Source organism: Trachurus japonicus, chromosome 19, assembly GCF_045865225.1.
Source record: "Trachurus japonicus isolate A0001 chromosome 19, Traja_1.0".
NCBI lineage: Eukaryota > Metazoa > Chordata > Actinopteri > Carangiformes > Carangidae > Trachurus > Trachurus japonicus.
In genome coordinates this window covers 22024599-22046000 of record NC_140925.1, presented here as the reverse complement: position 1 = coordinate 22046000, position 21402 = coordinate 22024599, and the positions used below count along the sequence as shown (strand labels likewise).

The 21402-nt window shown below is 44.0% G+C and overlaps 3 protein-coding genes across 6 annotated transcripts in view; 2 read left to right on the top strand and 1 right to left on the bottom strand.

Annotated features, from left to right (window-relative positions):
- Positions 1-7185, top strand: part of rhbdl1 (rhomboid, veinlet-like 1 (Drosophila)) — a 52693-nt gene extending 45508 nt beyond the window's left edge. The window contains exons 6-8 of one of the 3 annotated variants that reach the window (XM_085761853.1): positions 1548-1648; positions 3632-3692; positions 4864-7185. In XM_085761853.1, coding sequence (XP_085617979.1) covers positions 1548-1648; positions 3632-3692; positions 4864-5135 — 434 coding nt within the window. In that variant the 3' untranslated portion in view covers positions 5136-7185. The remainder of the gene's footprint in view (positions 1-1547; positions 1649-3631; positions 3693-4863) is intronic. The other 2 variants (XM_085761850.1, XM_085761851.1) reach the window with 2 other exon arrangements.
- Positions 7186-10240: 3055 nt separating this feature from the next.
- LOC146968008 (uncharacterized) lies at positions 10241-13924 on the bottom strand. Of its 2 annotated transcripts, none has more exons than XM_085761857.1 (6): positions 13838-13924; positions 13297-13448; positions 12808-12901; positions 12500-12659; positions 12087-12239; positions 10241-10671 (listed from the first exon to the last, which is right to left on the bottom strand). In XM_085761857.1, the coding sequence occupies exons 2-6, from the start codon at positions 13419-13421 to the stop codon at positions 10493-10495; spliced, it is 711 nt and encodes a 236-aa protein (XP_085617983.1). In that variant the 5' UTR covers positions 13422-13448; positions 13838-13924; the 3' UTR covers positions 10241-10492. The 2 variants fall into 2 exon arrangements, with proteins under 2 accessions (XP_085617983.1, XP_085617982.1); XM_085761856.1 differs by lacking the exon at positions 13838-13924 and adding an exon at positions 13534-13646.
- A 768-nt stretch (positions 13925-14692) lies between these two features.
- On the top strand, positions 14693-21101 carry wdr24 (WD repeat domain 24). Its single transcript, XM_085761847.1, has 10 exons — positions 14693-14814; positions 15105-15589; positions 16194-16371; positions 16472-17141; positions 17974-18086; positions 18173-18300; positions 18399-18503; positions 18630-18967; positions 19128-19312; positions 20350-21101. Exons 2-10 carry the CDS (start codon positions 15109-15111, stop codon positions 20516-20518), a joined length of 2367 nt encoding a protein of 788 aa, XP_085617973.1. The 5' UTR covers positions 14693-14814; positions 15105-15108; the 3' UTR covers positions 20519-21101.
- Positions 21102-21402: the final 301 nt, after the last annotated feature.

Sequence of the window (21402 nt, the reverse complement as noted above, 5' to 3'; positions counted from 1 at the left end):
GAGATTTAATAAGTGAATATCACTCTCATATCAGTCTGGTACAAAGAAACAAAGTAGCCTTGAATAGTCTGCTGTTTGTTAGTTAGTTGATTTTGGCAGAGAAGCTGTTTCCCTCTGTTTACCTTCTTTCAGCAGTAAAACAAACAAACATATCAACAAGATGTGAATTTCCCAAATGTAAAACTATTCCGTATGTTTTTGGCGTTAGTAAATAAAGGTTCAGTAAAGTAAATGAAGAAGAGTCTACATCAGTATTCATACATGATGAAATCAGTGGCAGAGGGGAGAAGCAGGTTCTCCAGCAGCTAACACAGCTCAACGTGTTTGTGTGAAAGATTTCTGAGCAACATTTGATATCACTACTTACGGGTTTAAATCAGGTTAAATAAGCAACACACACAGGTGATGTCACTTCTGTGACCTGGTTAGACCTGTTGTCAGGAGCGGTTAAGGTTTAGATCGTGCACTGACTCTTCCCTCGCTCTATTCCTTCTTTTATTAGCCTACAGCCATGGCGGTTTACATCATTGGTCTTGTCATTACCTGTTTTTATCATGACATTAGTCGTTATTGTTTTAGCTGTTTTTGTGTGTGGTGGTGACAGTGTAGCTCTACACAGCCTCAACCTTAAAAAGTCAATTAGACAGTTTAAACCCTAAAATTGAAAATATATTCAGACTATTCACAGGTGAATTTTCCTTTAACTATCCATCGTGCTGGTTAAAGTACAGTGCTGTATTGCAGTGTTGTCATAAACACAAGAGTATGCAATTGCACTTCAAGCTACACTAATTGCCCCCGTCTTTGTCATTGCCACAACCACCACTGTACTTATCATGTCATAACTATCTTTTCAGACAGCCGTGCGTTTGGCTTCAGTCCACATCTACATATCCCTGATTAGACTTCACCCGTGCACTTTCAAAGCCCACAAATTGGAAATGATCCTCTTCAGCGAGGTTCTCCTGTGTGCTCTCCTGGCCTCGCTTTCATCAGAGGTCATTTCAAAATGGACTTTTTTTTTTTTTAATTGTAGCATCCTCAAGGAAAATCCAATTAAGAGGTTTTTCTTTTTTTTGTTGTTGTACTTTTCCATTTTGATGTAATTATTCAGCAGACGTTTTAGCCTAAGTGCTTCACATACAGGAAAAGCCTGCGCCGTGCTGTTCACAACACTGAACACGTGTGTTTGTGTGTGTTTGATAGTGTCATGTGTTGTGGATGTAAAATGAAAGGGCGTGTGAAGGTCAGCTGATGTAGCACAGCCGCTCTGATTTTTTTTTTTTTTTTTTTAGAAAAATGCTCAGAGGAAGGTGACTTGTGCCGCTGTGTGATGAGTAATCTGACTCACCCTTTGTTTTTCCCCTCTGCTGTAAAATGCTGTCCTTTGCTCTATCTCTCTCACTCACTCACTCTCTCTCTCTACCTAACAGCCCACACACACAAACACACACACACACACACAGACACACACACACACACACACTTCTCCCTGCACTTACACCCACATTCCTAATGCCTCTCTCCCTGTGTGTGTGTCTCTGCAGGCTCGCTGACAGTGTCCATCACAGACATGCGTGCTCCAGTGGTGGGGGGCTCTGGGGGGGTCTACGCTCTGTGCTCGGCGCATCTGGCCAACGTCGTCATGGTAACTGCCATTATCGTCATCATCGCCTTCCATTGTTGCGTCTGAAAAACGGTTTTCAATAGAGAGGAAATGTCAGAGCAGCGCACACATGGTGAGAGCGAGACAGACAGGGACCACCCCCCACCCCCACTCCCACTCCCACTCCCACCAAACACACCAACCAGACTTCACCGCTCTCTGTTGTGATTTTTTTTTTCTTTTTTGCCACCAGATGCAAGTTGGATGTTTTCCCTGCCGCAGTAGGATCACATCTTTGCGATAAATACTTCATTGCCCAGCAGTTTCTGGAACAATGCCACCGACTATTCTCGAGACAATGTGACCTCTTATCTAGTCATCAGCAAAATGAAGCTTCAACTGAAGGTTGTTGATGCAGCAGACCCCGAGGACCCTCTCCCAGTCCCTCACGCTGCCAAACTTTTTCCTCTTTCTTCACTCTCCTCGTCATCTGTATTGATGAATCTCGTGTGAGCTGCTATTTCACGGCTCCTTTATTAATTATTAAGACTAGTATTTATTTGTGTCCACTGGAGGAAAAAAAGAAAAAAGAAAACAGGCAGCGAACTCCCTGGATGCTGTGTGTGTTTCTACGTGAAGTGCTTTCCACATTCCCTTCAGCTCTCAAGGCAGCGTTACATCTGATGAATCACTTTAACTGATGTTGCTGCTCACTGTGGGCACTGGAGATGCCAGCAGGGATAGAAATCAAAGTGCGCTGACGAGGCCTCAAAGCAAAGACTCTGTAGAAACCGCGCGCTCGCAGCGGCTAACAGACAGTTTATTTGCTCTGTTACGCTTATTGTTGGGAAATCCTTTAAGGCACATCTTAGTTCTGCTCTGATGAGCTTTGTCTCGTGCTTCTTTTTGAAGGAATTTTCTTTTTTTTTTGTTTCAAACGCCGTCCGGTCTCGACCCAGTAAACTCCTGGCCATCTGCCATCAGCTGTCATCCTGGTTGCCCCCCGAAAGAGATTTTCAGGTTGAGTGAGGCAGGCTGCCGTGTGGACGTGACTCCAGCGACGCTGTCAGAATACATCTAGAAACCAACGTAGTGCACAAACTAAACTTTGGACGTGACCCTTAAATCTTTTATTTAGTATCTTTGAGCTCTTCAGTTTGAGCTTTTGGATTCGTGTCTTTGTCTCGGCCTCTCAGCGATCGTCTGCACCTCACACACACACACACACACACACACACAGGCGTCAGATTCCTCACGCATTTGAAAGTCAGCAGTGTGATAACAAGATCTGTAACAGACAAAATGGATTGGCCGTCCTCTGGTTAAAGATTGCCCTTCTCCTCCTGCGAGTTTGGAGGCACGTCAGAGCAAATTGCCTCCCATGAGAGAGCAGCCACATCACATCACACACAGATCAGCCTCCTGCTCTGCACTACTGCACTGACCCCCCCTCCATTATATGAATCATTCATTTGTAGAAACATTTTGACATCAAGAGCACTCCTGACCTGTTTTAAACGTATGGTACATCTCTCTTTACATTTTTCATGCCGATCATATATTTATTTCTGCTTTAGGAGACGAGTGAAACCACTGCTGGGTCATTCCCCTGCAGCCAGGAGCTTTAGAGGGACGGGATGGGTGCAATTATTCATCCTGGGGAGTGAATTATTCTAAGTGAGGATGCCATTGTTCTTCCTCTCCCTGAAGAATCACAGGGGCTATTTATTGGCCCATTCTCCCCTTCTGTTAAATTATCTTAGCCCTAATTAATAGAGTGCCACTGGGTTGGAACCAGTGAGTGGAGAGCAGCCAGGTGTATAATCGTGCCTCTGCCTTGTGTAAGTGTTGCCTCCTCTCTCATATGGATATGGATTGTCTCTCTTTCTTGTCTAAATATGTCCCGAGGATAAGAGAAAGGCGACGTGCTTCTTGCCAAGCTGTTAACGCACTCATATTCCAAGTGGTTGTTTGTGTCGTGATTGTTTTTGCGCTGACGGGACACTTTTTCGCTCTGTGTTGCAGAACTGGGCTGGGATGCGCTGTCCGTACAAGCTGCTCCGCATGATCCTGGCGCTCGTCTGCAGTAAGTTCTCCAAATTTTTTTACTCCCGGAGCCCCACGCTCCCGTTCCTGCTGCTGCTATAAATGTTGAATTCATAGTTGAATTCAAAGCACCAGTGTGTGTGTGTGTGTGTGTGTGTGTGTGTGTGTGTGTTACTTCTCATTTCCAGCACATTTAACATCTGCACACCTGTTCACACAGTTCAACATAATAACACAGTGATTTGCCATCCTAGACATGTGAGTGCAGTTTAAAGCCTCTTAGAGCCGAGCCACTGACACGCTGCGTAACGGCCGAGAGGAGCGAGAGGCTTCCTGATTGGACGTGTTGCTTTGTTTTTAAAACCGTTTGAGTCACACCACTTGTCCTTTTCCTCCACACGAGGACCGATGCACTGTGACTTTCATTAGTGAGCAATATGTTCACTCCATCTGTCCCGAGCCTGCCGCCCCTGAGCTGAGAGAGCAGCGCGTCTCTGCAGGAATGTTATATCTCTCCTCAGTGTTTTGCAAACAGGGGATACAGCGTCTGACAATAAAGTCCAACACACACGCTTCTGTGAGCTACTGTGAAGACTGAATTAACATTTGCTCTGGTTTTATGTTATCAGCACCGAGTATTTATTCAGCTAAAGACCCGGGAAGAGGCCGGAGAAAACAACTTCATATAACATTCGAGAGTCATTTTTAGAGTAGGGATCTATTTAAATCATGCTGTGACCTTTCTTTGGCTGCAGAAGCAGACTGTGATAAAACACCTCACTACAATACACAGTGGTCGATGCAGCTCATTTTTAGTCCACTCAGATCTAAGTGCTGCTCTTTTTATGAGGGAGAGTGAGTTATGAAAACTTCAAAATAAAAGCACACTGCTCTTCAAGATCATTTTGTCTTGGATTTGCTAATTCTGTAATTGGGTTTTAAGAGCCAAATCATCTGGAGGGGAATGTGTTAATTGGAAATCTTAGAGGTGCTGTAGGTGAATTTAAAGCGAAGCTACGCCAGCTATAGCTGCTTCATAATTAAAGTGCAGACATGAAAATGGTATCAGTGTTCACATCTAACTGTCCTCCAGAAAGCAAATAAGAGCATTTCTGAAAATGTCAAACTGTATTTTTAAGCCACGATGGAGAATTAGATGTGTGTGACAGTGTGGCTGATTCTGTCTCTTTCCTCTCTTCCGTCCTCCACAGTGAGTTCAGAAGTCGGCCGTGCGGTCTGGCTGCGCTTCTCGCCGCCGCTGCCGTCCTCGGGGCCCCAGCCCAGCTTCATGGCCCACCTGTCGGGGGCCGTGGTGGGCATCAGCATGGGGCTGCTGATCCTGCGCAGCTACGAGGAGAGTCTGCAGAAGCAGTGCTCCTGGTGGGTCATCGTCTTCTCCTTCATCACCTTCCTCCTCTTCGCCATCTTCTGGAACATCTTTGCGTACGACCTCCTGGGGGTTCAGATCCCGCCTCCTCCCTGATGATGGGCCCCCGACCCCCGACCCTCACCCCCCCCGACTCTCTGCCCCTCAGCCCTCCTCCACACACACACTGACTCCAAACAAAGCCCCCCCTCCCTTTGACCGTCGTTAACTTTCCCATCTCCTCTCAAGTTTAGACCCAAATGAAATGAATGAGATCATTCAAACTAAAAATCGACCAAGAATCCTTTTTTACAGATACTTTGCAAATCAAAGAAATATGTCTCTTTTATTAAAGAGGGATTACAGTAGCAACAAGTACAGGTGAAAGTTCCTCAGATCCATTTTGAGGAACTATATATCTTTTTATATACGTTTAAATCTCATCCACATTACCAGCGCTAACCTTCAGTGAGCTCTCAGCCACTGTGCTTTAGTTTTTTTGTTCCAAGGCTTTTTTGAAAAGCTCTTTCATCAGTCGTCTTTTTTTGTTTTTTTGAATAAAGCAAAAGACCTCAAGTGATGAGGAAGAGGGGCAGAACAGTAAAGAAGTTTTCTGTCTTTCATAAAGGTCAGAGGTGACGGATCTCCAGCAGTGCCCCTTAAACTAACAGTTTTAGTGTTTTGCTTTACGGCACTGGAGCAGAGTTTGTTGGCTGTGCTGAAGGGAGGAAGTTCAGGAAGAGCACATTTATTTTCAGGGGCAGCAATAAACAAAAACATACAGTAGAAGCACCAATGAAATATGACTGCTGATATGAATCACTGATTTCACAGTCCTGCTGTAACTCACAGGAGTCGCATTATAACTGACCTACAAAACAACAAACAGAAGGTTTTTCTTCAAATTAAGCTGCTGAGTAGTTAAACCAATCAAAAAAAAAAACTTTAATCAGAGCAGGTGCAGAAAAAAACCATAGGAGTAAAATGTTTTAAATGCAAGATCGAGGCCAGACGCGTCACTGTCATTTTCACTTTGCGGGGTCTTTGAAAACAAAAGGACATCTTTTTTTTTTTCCTCTCTCATTTCCATGATTAAAATACCTACACTGTGGACACAGAAACATAGTTCACACGACAAGACGTGACAGACGGGAAGAGATGGAAGTGACCGCGTGACAGGAGAGGAGGGAGAGAACAGGTGAAGTTTCCTGGATGGTCATTACTGCAGCGAGTCAACTCCTCCTGTCGCTGTGTCAGACGTTAACCACCAACCTGCTAGGCACACCGTGTAAAATATGCCATGTCATGCTCTGTGGCTCTCAGCGAGACAAGGACACACACACACACACACACACACACACTGTCTCTCTTCTCCTCTTTGTCTTTGAGAGTGGCCACTGCCTGAATCTGTAGGTCAACACGGACAAACCGAAGAGAAAATCACACACACACACACACATACATACACATACACAGATACATATACACACACTGGCCTCTGCCTGTTCTCGCTCTGACAAACTGAACTGGGGAGGGCGCGGATGTGTCATCATCTGACCTCTGACCTTCGTGTCCCAGAGGGCATTGGGGTCTCTGTCAGGCCCAGTCTATACCTCAGTTTCTCATTCTTAGGGACTGTATACTTTTGTAAAGGAATGTACCTATAATGAAAAAAAAAGAGTGTTATTAAGTTGTCCCCGTTTTTTCATTTGGTAGTGGATGTGTATATTGTATGTTCATAACCAAGAGTATATTTATTTGTATTTTTTTTTCCTCTTTGAGGGAAAAAGAGAAAGGTTTCAAATGGTGCAAAATTAATGCTATGATTGTTGTTCTCCTGATAACTCCTGTATGGCTTTGATGATCCTCTGAAAAATAGTCCATGAGGCAAAATCCCCTGGTTTGTTCGGTGACCACCAACGACTCAAGCTCACTTGATTTTATAAATCTTTAGTGCTTTAGAAAATAAGCCATAGAAAGAACTACGCAGAGATGGCAAAGCATCGGAAACAAAAGCTGTTGAAATCTGACGATTGGTAGCTTTGGTTCAACATTTGTATTTATTTTTCATGTCTTCATCATGAATGTTCAACAGGTGAAGTGGAAGAAAACAAACTGAGCAACTTCGGACTGTTTGAGATTTTATTTTATTTTGTTTTCTTTTCATGTAGCTGGATTCATCTTTGCAGCCCGTTCACCGACTCCCAGCTTCACATCCACAGGGTGCGACACTTCGCTGCAGCTCTTCTTTAGCGAAATAACAAATGACAGACCAGGGCCTCTGTCGTAGATTATCGTCAGTGTGATCCAGGCTTCTGGAAAAATGAGGCGAGGATAGCAATTACATTTACTCATGCTACGTTCCATTTTTCAGTCTTTCAATCAATAATTCATTTGAATGACCACTGGCTGCCTGGGGAGGAGAGAAAAATTTATGCATTTGCCAATTTTGATAGCTGGTCATAAATACAGTCCTCAGCATTTGCTTCCATGTGAAAGTGTCAGTATTAACAGAAGACTCCTTGTTAAATGAGGGAATATGAGTATGAAATGGTCGGACTAAGCCATTTTCAGATGCATTAAAACGGAGAATATCAACCAACGTGAGGCAGTAATGTATCTCTTGTGTTTACAAGGAAATATTTTTTGCTAGAGATAGCAAAGATACATTGATGAATAATGCATACATATCCTGTTGGCCTATAATGAAGATAAAGAGGATGCCAGAGAGGAGGTTAATGTGCCTCTTTAACTTAAGATTCATAGGAACCCAGATGGGTTGTAAAAAGGGCTAGTATATAGCTATGCTTTTCTAGAACACATTAACTGTGAATATTTCCCCTCCTGGAAGTACATGCAGGACTAAAACGAAGGCTTGTGAATTCTTGTTGGCCCTGTTATTCTCATGCAAAATGAAATCCAGTGTGTAAAGTCTCTTCTTGCTAAGACTTGCAGAAACAACAGACAAGAGGAGAAGTTTCTCCAACAAGCAGCTGAGGGGGGGAAAGTTTTTAGGAGTAGTTCATCACTTTTCCATGAGCCGAATCTCCTGGCCCTGAGCCCGAACCAAACACACCTTCAAAAAAACAAGTCATCCTCTGTCTCCTGCAGCCAGACAAGCAGCTCGTCTGAAAGCAGAGGAGTGATAGAGGCCTGACTCTCTTCCTCCCAGCTGACAGCATGCCACCGTTTGAGCTTGTGAGGGATGGAGGGACAGCAGAGGCAACAGATGACAGCAGAGAGAGAGAGACGCTCCTCGTATTAAAACCTCTATGTGCTTCCCCGTCCTGTCGCGCTCATGTCACAACACCCCCGGTGTCAGGATGATGCATGGTCGTAGCGAGGAAACACCAGAGCCCGAAGCGAGACTATAAACAGGATATCTTCCTTTAAGAAGTGGATCTGACAGGCTGCATGATGTTTCATTTAATTGCTGTCTTTGGGTGACATATTTGTTTTCTACAGTGTAAGGGAGTCTTGGTGAGGGATGGCATGAGCTGAATAGGAGCGGCCTATCAATAACATGTGATCCATCTCCACACTTCCCCTCCCCCCCTTCTGTTGGTTTCATTACCAGGTGATGTGTAAAGGTTAGTGCCAACTATGAGCAAAACTCCTCGATGGACCCTTGTTGATGTGATGAATTATTGTTCATTTCTGTGCTGGTCTTGTTCTGGCAGCATACTTGACATTTCTCTGACTGCTGCCTCTTATTCCTCTTCCTACATCTCATCATAAATGGGCTTTTTTTTCCTTCTTTTTTAGCACTTATTGTACTGTCGTTAACTGACATATTGTCATGTGCCATATTCTCTACTGCCATGGTCATTCTTTGATGCTTTTTTACCTCCCTATGCCAATCCATTGTGCTGTTAATGCCCAATGCCTTGTTATATATCTAAGCCCGAGACTGAGCACGGGGCAGAAAGGCTGCTTTGCTGTTAGCTGTACGCTGTTTATTACCACATGTTCCACACACACACACACACACAGGACCCATGAGAGAAAGAAGCCGCCGTGCAAAACAACTGTACATCCAGTAGCTGCTCTGAAACCTCTGCTCGCCAACAGAGCCGGCCAGGTTGCCTTTTCTACCGTGTTTCGTGCTGATTAGAAACTGGGCGACTGTGCAGGTAAAGCAGGAAACTGTAGCTCCAGAGATGGAAATGTATCTACAACAAGAGTCATTGGGTGCTAACCAGCGCATTCATTAATTAACACTCAAGATGATGAAGCAAAGTGTGATGCAGTTTTCCCAAATGTACAGACATTTGGCTTTAGGTCCCAACTATTCTTGAATTTATCCTGGATGTTGATCAGTTGTTAAACGGGGTCAGGTTGTTTGTTTGTTTTTAATTGGTGCAGCTTTGACAGTAAATTTAAAACAAGGAATCAAAACTGTCTTTGAATCCCAACCACCTGAGGATTGTCATGAATTTCACAGTCGATCCAGCTGTCCATTATGACAACAATCCTCAGTGTTTAACCTTTAATATGAGGAACTCCACTGAACCTCCTGGTTTTCATGTGGATTAGTGAACACTGATTTTTCTTTTCGTGTGCCACAGCTAGAAACAAAAGAGATAAAAGAGGTTTGTCTTTTAGTCTGTAACAGAGCACAGATGTAGATCACTGAAGGCAAACTGCTGAGAGTCACTGGCAGACTGTAAATGTTTTTCTTCTCTGGAGATGAGTGTACATTTTCTGGTTCCTAAGTCTTGGTTTTGCAGTTTCTAGCTTTGGGTACAGATTCTTTTCATGTTCACAAACACTGAGCCTGAGTTCATGCAGATATCACTGGTGGTTTCTTCAAATGTGACTCATTTCCCTCCGCCAGTTTAGAATAACAATAATTTAAGAAAAAAAAGAAGTCATATCTGTGCTGCTGTGGTAGTTTTTCATGAGCTGCTTACTTGTATTGATAAAATGGTGCCAAGCTTACGAGGTTCAATCTCTCAGACCAGACAAGAGGTTGGACCAACACAGCGTTTACAAAAAGAAAAAGCAGAAGAACCTATTTTTCTCTCGGTCGTGAGGAAACTAAAGGAAAACTAAATTTACATATGGATAATTTATATCAAAGTCCTCATTAATTATTTCACAATCTATTGTACTTTTTAAATGTTCTGAACGGAACCATTTTATATTGTATATATATGAATATATTTTGTTTTATTTTGTACTGTTCATTGTACTTTGCTTTAATTTAGAAACAATATAAATAAAGAACAATACTGTGGCAACATCCCACTGATTTGTATTATTTTATTTTATTTTTGATAAGGCTGCAACATTATAAAAATGTGAAAAACAAATCTGAACACTCCAGATAAGAAAAATCTGACTTGAAAATAATAATTTGTTGCAGCCTTGTCTATCAAAAACACTGCTTTAATATTTTGCAAGAGTACTAAAAAAAAACAGACAAACATTTAAACAACTTCCAGGTAAGAAAACAACATTTTCAACATTGTTCATCTTGTTTTGAGTTTCTTTTTGGGTCTGTGGTCAGTGTCAGGGTCGGAGCAGGTCTCTGCTGCACGGCCTTTTACATCAACATCCTTCAACAGTGAGAGCTGCAGCCGAGTGGCGACGGTCCACGCCCACAAACACAACTCCAGCCTGTGGGGCGTCCAGTCCTGCTGGGGATCCACTGAGGACGAGAGGGCAGCCTAGTGAATATTAGTGGTTTATTTATGTAGCATCAATCAGTACAGTGTCTGTGAGAGGAGTTCATCCCATTGGAAGTTAAGTCTCACAACAGATTTAATGTGGATTTTTGGCACTGAACAATGAACCAGATTATTTTTTAAAAGGTGTCAAAAATGACATTAAATCTCCTTTGATGCATTGTTTTAAAGGGATAGTTCAACATTTTGGCAAATTGGCCCATTGCCATAATCGCTATAGTCATAACAGTAGGTTCGTTACTTTTATTTGTCGGTGTAAGCTATTTTTAGAACGGCGGAGCGGAGCAGCAGGTTTCTCAGGGCTATGCTATGGAGGCTAAAGGAATTTCTTGGTTTCCCTCATCAAACTCATCAAATACAAAATACAAAAACTCCAAAACGCTTTTGTGGACAAGTTGTGACCTGCACAATCACCACGCTATGATATAATAACGGAACGCTACGAAACTGAGCCGTTTTCGAGGTAAATACAGGGTAAATAGAGTCTGCTTGCTGAAAAACTGTCCCTGAATGCAACTCGCATCAGCGGTTTTGCATGAATTTACCACTAAAACAACTCCGTCTCGTAACGCTCCGTTAATATCTCATAGCGTGGTGATTGTGCAGCTCACAACTTGTCCACGACAGCGTTTTGGAGTTGTTGGATTGTGTATTTGATGAATTTGATGAGGGAAACCAAGAAATTCCTTTAGCCTCCATAGCATAGCTCTGAGAAGCCTGCTGCTCCGCTCCGCTGTTCTAAAAATAGCTTACACTGACAATTAAAGGTAACAAACCTACTGCTATGACTATAGCGATTATGGCAATGGGCCAATTTGCCAAAATGTTGAACTATCCCTTTAACACATTATGTGATAATTTTCATTTTTCCAGACAGTGCAAATGACAAATTAATTGGATTTCAAAGAAGAAAAAAGTCCTCAACAGAAAGAATAATATTAAATTTGAACAAAACAGATTAACCAAAAGAATAAAAAATTAACTGAAGCTCAAGATAAGAATGAATAACATGCAATTTAATTTAACATACGGCAAAGGCAACATTAAAGTTTTATGCCTCAAATCAAAGGAGATAAGAGTTGGAGCAGGTTTTCTGGGAGCTCATTTCAGATGTGGTGCATTCAAACAGACTGCTGCTGCTTCAAGTTTTGTTTTGACTCTGGGGACAGCAGGCAGACCTGATTAGGAATGTATTTCAAACCTCACTCCCTTATAAACCAATATTGGTATTTTATTTAGTAGTAGTAGTAGTAGTAGTAGTATAGGGTCTCATATTTGGTTTGCTACATCAACGATGCAGAGAACAGACACACATCACAGTGACACCACAAATGCAGATGCAGCTGTAGCCGTCTCTGTGTGCCTGTTATTAACTCACGTTTGTTTAGTTGTTCAGTCCGCTCCACCATCTTGCCCAGGTACAGAGCGTAATGCTTGGCTGTGTACTGGATGGGCTTTAGTCCCGGGACGCTCTCCATGGCTTCATCAGACATGAATGCAGTCTGTTCTGGAGCTCCTGCTGCCAACACAGCTGGAACAAAATGGACAGTGATTCAGCCCCGAGCCAAGCTGGACGTCGCCATGAAGTGCATTCGGACTAATTAAACAGAGAGCAGGGGGTCCCAGTCACTGTAAACACTGTTTTCTGAACTTACTGAGCAGGCGGTCGATTTGTGCTTCCAGAGAAAGCACAGAGACATTTTACTGGGATCAATTCTTTTATCAATTTGCTGCAAAAAGCCGGTTGGACGCTCACTGTGCTCAGAAGCTGAATACAGATGCTGTGCAAACCTGAAGCTGTGGCTGGGCCGACTCCTTTCAGGGAGCTGAGCTCTGCGATGGCTGCCTGCACATCAGGCAGGAGGGCGAAGGCCTTTCTGGAACATTTCTCCACAGTATCCTCGCTGTTGGACGCCACCAGCTGCTGCAGCCGCGGCCTGAACTTCCCTCTCTGCAGAAAAGCATTGCACACACACAGAGAGACAGACGCTCAAGGACACAGCAGACCCGGCTAAGTGCTGCGAGGCTTGTGAATCTTTCCGTGCGAGTGTGTTTAAATTTCATGGGATTGTTGAAACTGGTGTCCAGACTTCACTCACGGTGAGCTTCCACTCCATCAGTTTCACCAGCTCTGACTGAGAGATGTGATTGTCTGGGCGGCTTGAAATCAGCGTGGGCAGATTCTCTTGGTACCTTCACACAGATACACACAGATTAGAGTCACAGGGGGAAAAAAACACTTATTATCATCAGTATTGATCATTTGAATTCATATAAATCATTTGATACCATTACAGAGGCATGACAAGCTAAAACAAGCAGCCAGGGTCCTGACACACTGTTTATTATGTGGGTTACTATTTCCAAGGTCAGTTGTGAACTTGCCAATACTGCACTGTACTTTTGTGTTTAGACGAACACGGCTTTGCTATCACATCAAATCAATTCTGTAACAACCTGGAGGCCGCTCAATTTGGGATGCTATAGTGAGTTTAAATCTCTCTGTCATGTGAAGGTGAGTGTGTTGTTTTGTTGCTGTAGCTCTGAGCAGGGAGGAGGAGGAGGAGGAGGAGGAGGAGGTTGTTTACCACTTGTCCAGGTCCAGGAGCTTTCCAGGTTTCTTGCCCTTGGCTTTAGCCTCCACTACATCCCAGTACCTCTCAAACACACCTCTCCATGTGGCGGGCTCCTCACAGGTAAACAGATCACTCATGGCAGCAGACAGAGCTCAGAGCATCACCTACAGCATGAACAATGAAAACATTATAAATGCATTAAAAGCTGCATTTCTCGCGGTATTTGTTAAACATATTTCAATTTAACACCTGAAACTGCGTCGGTTTGATTCACCCTCGTTTGAAGAAAAGATAAAAACAAAAACACATAAGAGAAAGTGAGTAAAACGTCTCCTGTGAACTCCTTATGACACGTTCACGTGGTGGTATCGTGATGTTTCAGTTTAGAAGTCGCTGAATTCCCGCGAGATTTTGGAGAAATTACATCCGGTATTGGAAGCAGCGAACAACACTCACAAGGTTTGTCCCCTGCAATTCTTTGACATTTTCTTTGCCGAGACACTTTTACTTCATAAGATATAATGTTTAAAAGCTGTCAAACTGTCGGACATACGTGTAATCCCGCGGTTCGTCCTTGAAAAAAGCGCTCGGTACTGAGGTTAGCCAGTTAGCATTAGCATCACATTCCTGTGTTTACGGTGAAGCTGCGCTGAAGTCACCGCTGATACACACAGCTGATACACAGCTGCAGAGAAACGCAATTAAAACATGAACGGAGATGTAGTGAAGGTCGCTGTGTGTGCCCCCTCCTCTCTGGACGCGGTGCACCAAGTTGCACTGGTGGGTTTGCTCGTTTTCTCCCCCAGTGTGTCCTCACATCTCCACGTGAGCTTTAAGTGGCTGTTATTCAGTCACCAGCTCGAGGCAGATGAAGGAGGGTAAGAAGCCCAGATGAGACGGAGGTAAACAAACAGTGTTTACACCTGGATGTAGCTGCACATTCACAGAGAAAATAAGATGCTAAGTTGTAGTACACAGCAGTACATTTTTATAAAAGTTGCAGCATAATCCACATTGATCAGCGTTGTAGTATTCAGGGCTTCAGACTGCCTCTAAAGTGCAAGTACATTTTTCATTTACTTGCACATTTGCAATCATTAAATTTGACACTTAAAAAAAAAAAAACATAGGTGAAACATGGAGAGACGACTCACAGAATCTGGTATCTGTCATTACAGGTGGCGGGTCAATGTGTGTGAGGATCATGAATGAAAAGGAAATGTGAATATTTGCTTTGCAAGTCAATTTATGGTGTCGCCCCTTAGTTTTCTGCTTGTGTACCTAAAATTTGAAGTTAGGGGCCACAGTGCTCCAAGTATAAAAAAGTAAGTCTGGGGCCCTGGTATTATTTATACATGTGCACATCTTTGTGATTTTTCTGGATTATGAATTGTTACATGTCAGACAGTGTGACTGAGTTTTTCCACTTGTGTGTCTCATCAGCAAACTAGCAAGTTGGCTCTCATGGGAGCACATGAGGAGGACTCTGTGCTGCTGCAGATACTGACGAGGCCGGCAGGTCTTCCTAGGGTAAGCTAAGCACTGCAGACATTTCTCTTTTTGTTTTTTGATTGTATGCAAATGACTGTTCATTTCTTGCTTTATTACACACTGTGATCCCTCCTTCACAAAAGGACTGTATACATTACTGTAAATGCCTCATTTTGCTATAGAGTGCCACCCACTGGTGGATGTTTGGACTGACAGGTGCCTTGTTACAGCTGGTATTGGTGTAGGAGTAACCACAGCAACAAACATTGTGCATGTGCAGTTTGCCTGATCAGTGTTGTCACCTTTATTTCCTCTGTTGTCTGCACCAGGAACATGGAGAAGATGTCGCGGGTGACCACAGCTCTTGGCAGCAACGCCATCAGTGGACGAACTATGTTCTGCCACTTGGACGCTCCTGCCAACGCCATCAGCGTGTGCCGCGACGCCACGCAGGTGGTGGTGGCCGGCCGCAACATCTTTAAGATCTACGCGCTGGAGGAGGAGCAGTTTGTGGAGAAGCTGAACCTCCGCGTCGGTCGTAAACCCTCGCTCAACTTCAGCTGCGCAGATGTGATGTGGCACCAGATGGAGGAGAACCTGCTGGCCACAGCTGCCACCAACGGGGCGGTGGTCACCTGGAACTTGGGGAAACCCTCTCGCAACAAGCAGGACCAGCTGTTTACCGAACACAAACGCACCGTCAACAAGGTGTGCTTCCACCCCACAGAGGTTTACATGCTGCTCAGCGGCTCGCAGGACGGTTTCATGAAGTGCTTCGATCTGCGCAAGAAGGAATCTGTCAGTACTTTCTCAGGTAGAGACACAAAGATGAAAATGTAATCGCCTCTAATAAATTATCTAAGAATCTGACATGATACAGCGTTGGAGTGGAGATTATTTCTTCACATTAAATTTAACTTGCATGAAAAAGAAGTGCAGTGATGCTGTCGGTTTCGTTTAATGTCTGTACAGTGTGTGGTTGCTGAACCTCTGAACATTCATCATAATTCACATATTTAATATTTCAGACATTTTTTAAGCAGTGATGTATTTGAACTCCTCTACCCTCTAGTTAAATGGCAGGAAAAGCTCCACTGTTAACAACGAAGAAACAAACCACATCGAGTCAAAGTGATGATGAAAAGTAAAAGCCAAGTAAATGTCAAAAATGAAACAAAGCCAGTGTTTCTCTTTAGAAGAAAAATGTATTCCTTTAACCGAACAAAGAATCATCTGCATTTTCAGATTAACGACACTGAAGTGGTGTTGCATTCCTAATGATCCGTTAATGTACTCTGATATAGCTTCTCACTCGACACTGAGGAGTCGTATTAAGAAAATGAATTTCTCCACATCGGTAATAACTTTTAATCACCCTCTGATGTCCCTGCTTGTCGTTTTTTAACAATCTCTTGCAGGTCAGTCTGAAAGTGTAAGAGACGTCCAGTTCAGCATGAAGGATTATTTCACATTCGCTGCCTCCTTTGAGAATGGCAACGTCCAGCTGTGGGACATCAGACGACCGGACCGCTACGAGCGAATGTTTACCGCCCACACGGGGCCGGTGTTCTGCTGCGACTGGCATCCTGATGACAGGTCAGAGGGAAAAGCAATAAACAAAAACAATACCACAGCAAATATGTATTTCTACAAGAAGTATTTATTATTGTTGTTGTTGTTTTTTGTTCAATTTCAGGGGGTGGCTGGCCACAGGAGGCAGAGACAAGATGGTGAAGGTCTGGGACATGACCACCAACAGGGCCAAAGAGATCTACTGTGTCCAGACCATCGCCTCAGTGGCACGGGTCAAGTGGCGTCCCGAGAGAAAGTTCCATCTGGCCACCTGCTCCATGATGGTGGACCACAACATCTACGTGTGGGACATCCGCAGACCGTTCATTCCCTTCGCCACCTTCGAGGAACACAAAGACGTGACCACGGGAATCGTGTGGCGCCACCAACACGACCCTCATTTCCTGCTCTCCGGCTCCAAAGACAGCACGCTCTACCAGCATATGTTCAAAGACGCCACTCGGCCCGTGGATAAGGCCAACCCCGAGGGGCTGTGCTTCGGACTCTTCGGCGACTTGGCCTTTGCAGCCAAGGAGAGTCTGATCAGCAGTGACGCCAGGAAGCCTTACCCCGGAGGCGACCGCCGCTACCCCATCTTTTTCTTCAAGAAGCCCGACCCGACAGAACAGTTTGCCCATGTGTCCAGTGCTCTTAGCGTCTTCGAGACAGACTTGGACAGTAACCGTATGGACTGGTTTGTCAAGACGGCACAACTCTACCTCCTCAGCGGGAAGCCGTTTGCTGAGCTGTGTGATCACAACGCCAAGGTGGCCCGTGAGCTAAAACGACCTCAGGTCAGTCAGATCAGGGCTTCCACATTATTTTTGACTTGTATATGAGTGAACAAAGGAAAAAAGGGTCTCCCACACACTGTCAAGTCACTTGCAAAAGACTTTAATAAAACAAACAACGTTTCGGTCCACAGGACCTTTTTCAAGCAGAAATCTCTGCTTGAAAAAGGTCCTAACCTATGCTCCAACGCACCTGTTTTTCAAGATTTTTTAGGTGTGCATCAGCCTCCACACCTTGACTGACTTGTATATGACACATTGCATCAGTGGAGAAGTGTTTAACTGCAGATGTGCTGCAACTAACAATTATTTTCATTGGTCATTAATGCACTTTATTCATTGTTTGGTCTAAAAAAAAAAAAGAAATCTTGTTCCTTTTGCCCAATAGTCAAATACTGTCATATTGTATTTCCAACAGTCCACAAACCAAAGATATTCAGTTCAAAATCATCGAACACACAGACGACCTGAATACATCTCAAGCTGGAACACATAGATTTTACCCTGCAACGTTTACTCACATTAACTGAGTCAATAAACCTGTAGACTGAAACCCATCCACTACATCGGCTAAAGCAAACACTTTCTCTAAGGTTCTGCAATGATGATAGAGGCGAGAGTATTTTAATCTCTCTTTCTGGGTCACATTCTACTTGTACTGGTTTATTAATTTATCATAAACATTTCAATTTTAAGTTTTATATTTCCGGCATGGCAAAATACAATGAACACAATCAATAGTTCATGATTAACAAAAAAACAACTTATCAGATCTGTAACTTTGACATGATATTAAAACTGTAGCTATATTCTACATTTTTCCTTTAATTCACAGGTTTCCACAACATGGACCATGCTGAGAATCATGTTTTCCGACCCAGCAAACCTCACAACGCCCGGTCCAAACCATAACCTCAGTAAACTGGGAACTTTGCCTTTAATGAACAGGTAAATGAGCCTTTTTAGTGTGTGATTATAGAACAGAGATGCAAGTTGTTTACAGCCCTACATTAAGATGGACATTATGCTTTCAGTTTCAGCATGAAGGAGATGGGCTCGGGGATGGGCACGGAGAGCAGACTGGAGCGCAGCAAAGGTGAGAGCCGGCAGGACAACATCCACCTGGAGCCCGGGAACCTGCACATCAGCAATAATAATGAAGGTGAGAGTGGTCGTTAAAGTCATAGCAGCCAAACTTTGAGAAGATGTAAATGTCAGTATTCATCACTTGTATTATCAACCCCGCTCACTCAATTTCAGAGAACGAGGAGACGGAGGGCAGCGAGGGCCAGGCGGAGTACATGTTTGGCGATGCCGAGTTTGAGGACGATGACCTCTATTCGATGGAGCACGACAACCAAACAGGTCAGTCACAGTCTCATCTTCGAGGAAAACTGAAGAGTTGCCGACGTCAGTACCTGCTATTTATAACCGCCTCCGTGCTCAGCGCTCTATTGTCTCATATTATCTCCGCTCCTTTTGTCACAACAGAAGAGCAGGAGTACACGTTGCCCCAGGAGGCCTTTCAGCTGCGCCACGAGATCATGGATAACCCGTCTGCTCCCGAGCACCTTCAGCAGGACAAGGCCGACTCCCCGCACGTCAGCGGCAACGAGGCAGAGGTCACCTGTCTGACGCCCATCGAGTCCTTTTCTCTCATCTCCATCTCCCAGCCGCTCTACAGCCCTCATCTACCTGCCAGCTTCTTCTGCCCCATCGTGCGGGAGATGCTGAGCTACTACGCCGAGCAGGGCGACGTGCAGATGGCCGTGTCCGTGCTCATCGTCCTGGGCGACCGCATCCGCAAAGAGATTGATGACCTCACCCAGGTCAGATAGTGATAAAAAAAGAGAAAAAGTTTGTTTTTTTTAAACTGCATTTCAGGTCTAATGTATTTACACAAAAGTGTAAAATGAAACCACACCATTGCACTTCAGATAAAGTGAACAGTCAAAATAGGAAACCCTGAGCGAGTTGTTTCCATTTCAGGAGCACTGGTACATGTCCTACATAGACCTGCTGCAGAGGTTCGAGCTGTGGAACGTGTCCAATGAGGTCATCAAGCTGAGTACGTGCAGCGCCATCACCTGCCTGAACCAGGCGTCTACAACGCTGCACATCAACTGCAGCAACTGCAAACGGCCAATGAGCAACAAGGGCTGGATCTGTGACAGGTATGAGCGCTGCAACACTATGTAATGTTAGAGAGTATGAGAACGTGACGAGTTTACTGTCATATTTTTGTATGTTTACTATAAATAATAATACATTTTTATTTGCAAGTGCTTTCACAAATAAAGCCGACATTGACATTGACAAATGCTCAAAGACACTTGACACACTAAAGATCATAAAATAGAGCAAATTCGGAATAAAATAAAATTCAAAAACAGTATAAAACCCACAAACTTGTACATTAAAAGCTAATTTAGAGTTTTTTTCGAGGTAAATTCATGCATTCATTTGCGTGTTCCTGTCGGGGGCAGTTTTCCGGCAAGCAGTCTCTGCATTTACCTCGAAAACAGCTCTGTCTCGTAACGTTTCGTTATTATCTCATAGCGTGGTGAATGTGCAGGTCACAACTTGTCCACCAGAGCGTTTTGGAATTGTTGGGTTGTGTATTTGATGAGTTTAACAAGGAAAACCAAGAATTTCCATGAGCCTCTGTAGCGTAGCTCTGAGCAGCTTGCGGCTCTGCTCCGCTGTTCTGCTTTAATGTTGGTGCAAGCTATTTTTAGAAGTAAGCGATCCGGTGGTTTTGGCTAACTTCTTGTCAGCCGATGGAGTTAGCAGTCCCCACCCTCGTCCCTACGTCACCACATTCACGCGCATCCCTTGGCTGCAGAGAGGACCGCCCCTTTATGCCGTTCTCTCTCCTCATTGGATAAAGGTTGTAGGATACAAGGAAAGTTTTCTCCTCGGCTTACAACAGAGCAGAGTGACTGACAGACCCGTGTTTCAGACCAAACACTAGATATAAGTGATTGCTGTCGGAAGATATAACTATTTAAGACTTATATTAACACAAACATTCACCTTACTTCTGCTTTAAAGGTATCGAACCTACTCTTAAGACTATAGGGATTATGGCAATGGGCCAATTGAACTATCCCTTTACGTTTTAGTTTAATTCCATGTAGTTCACTCATCCCCAACACTGAATAACTGACATGTACCAAGCTCTGCTAAACTCACTGCATCTGTCCTTCAGGTGCCACCAGTGTGCCAGTGTGTGTGCGGTGTGCCACCACGTGGTGAAGGGGCTGTTTGTGTGGTGTCAGGGCTGCAGCCACGGCGGACATCTGGAACACATAATGAACTGGCTGAAGAGCAGCACTCACTGCCCCGCCGGCTGTGGTCACCTGTGTGAGTACACCTGAGACCATCACACCCACCGTTCAGCCAGCTGGTCCTCGGTGGGAGTGGGAATAGGTCCTCACACAGGCCTGGATCGCCACACACACACACACACACACACACCCCACAGACAAATACAATGTCTCAATCCCTCCGCGAGGGACTTCAGTAATTCATCAATGTGGAAAGTACGACATGTTTGTATCTGAAGTGAGTCTTTGTCCGATCTACAAAGTCTGAAGGTTAGTTTTATATGTGCTCTCGTGGACGGCTCTTCACAAGCAAACACAATCACATGTGACACTTGAATTGGTTTTTGAACCATCGATGAATTTGTAAATGATCAGATGTTGCCATAGATATTCATAGAATTTAACAATATATTTTCTGAATTCATATTTGCTGCATTTTACATTGATTTTTAAAAAACCCCTCTGCAAAACCTTGAAGACTGTACAGGAAGAAATGTTTGCTCATGTTAAGTGAACTGTCAATGGTTGTACATTGTACCAATAACTTATTTTAAATGACTGTAGATAATGTTGAGTTAATTTATATGTGAAATGACTCTTTATTCAGGCAGTACATTAAAGCAGCACTTGATGAGTTGACACAATGAAGTTGTCCTGAACAGATAACGTCTGTTTTTCGGCTCCACTTGGCAGAACTCACATCATTCACATGTATGGTAGTGGTACACCTGGCAGCTGCCCAGTACAGCCAGTCCCCTGTGGACCAGTGTGGGTAAAACATCTTGCTCGCGAGCAGCTTACTGAGAAGAAAGAACACTTGCTTATTCATTTTCCTCAAACACACTCTACTCTCACGGGCCCAGAAATCCCAACTGGCAACCCGCCAACATCCCTACCCTCCAGTCCACCAGCGAGACACAATGCACGCTGCTTGG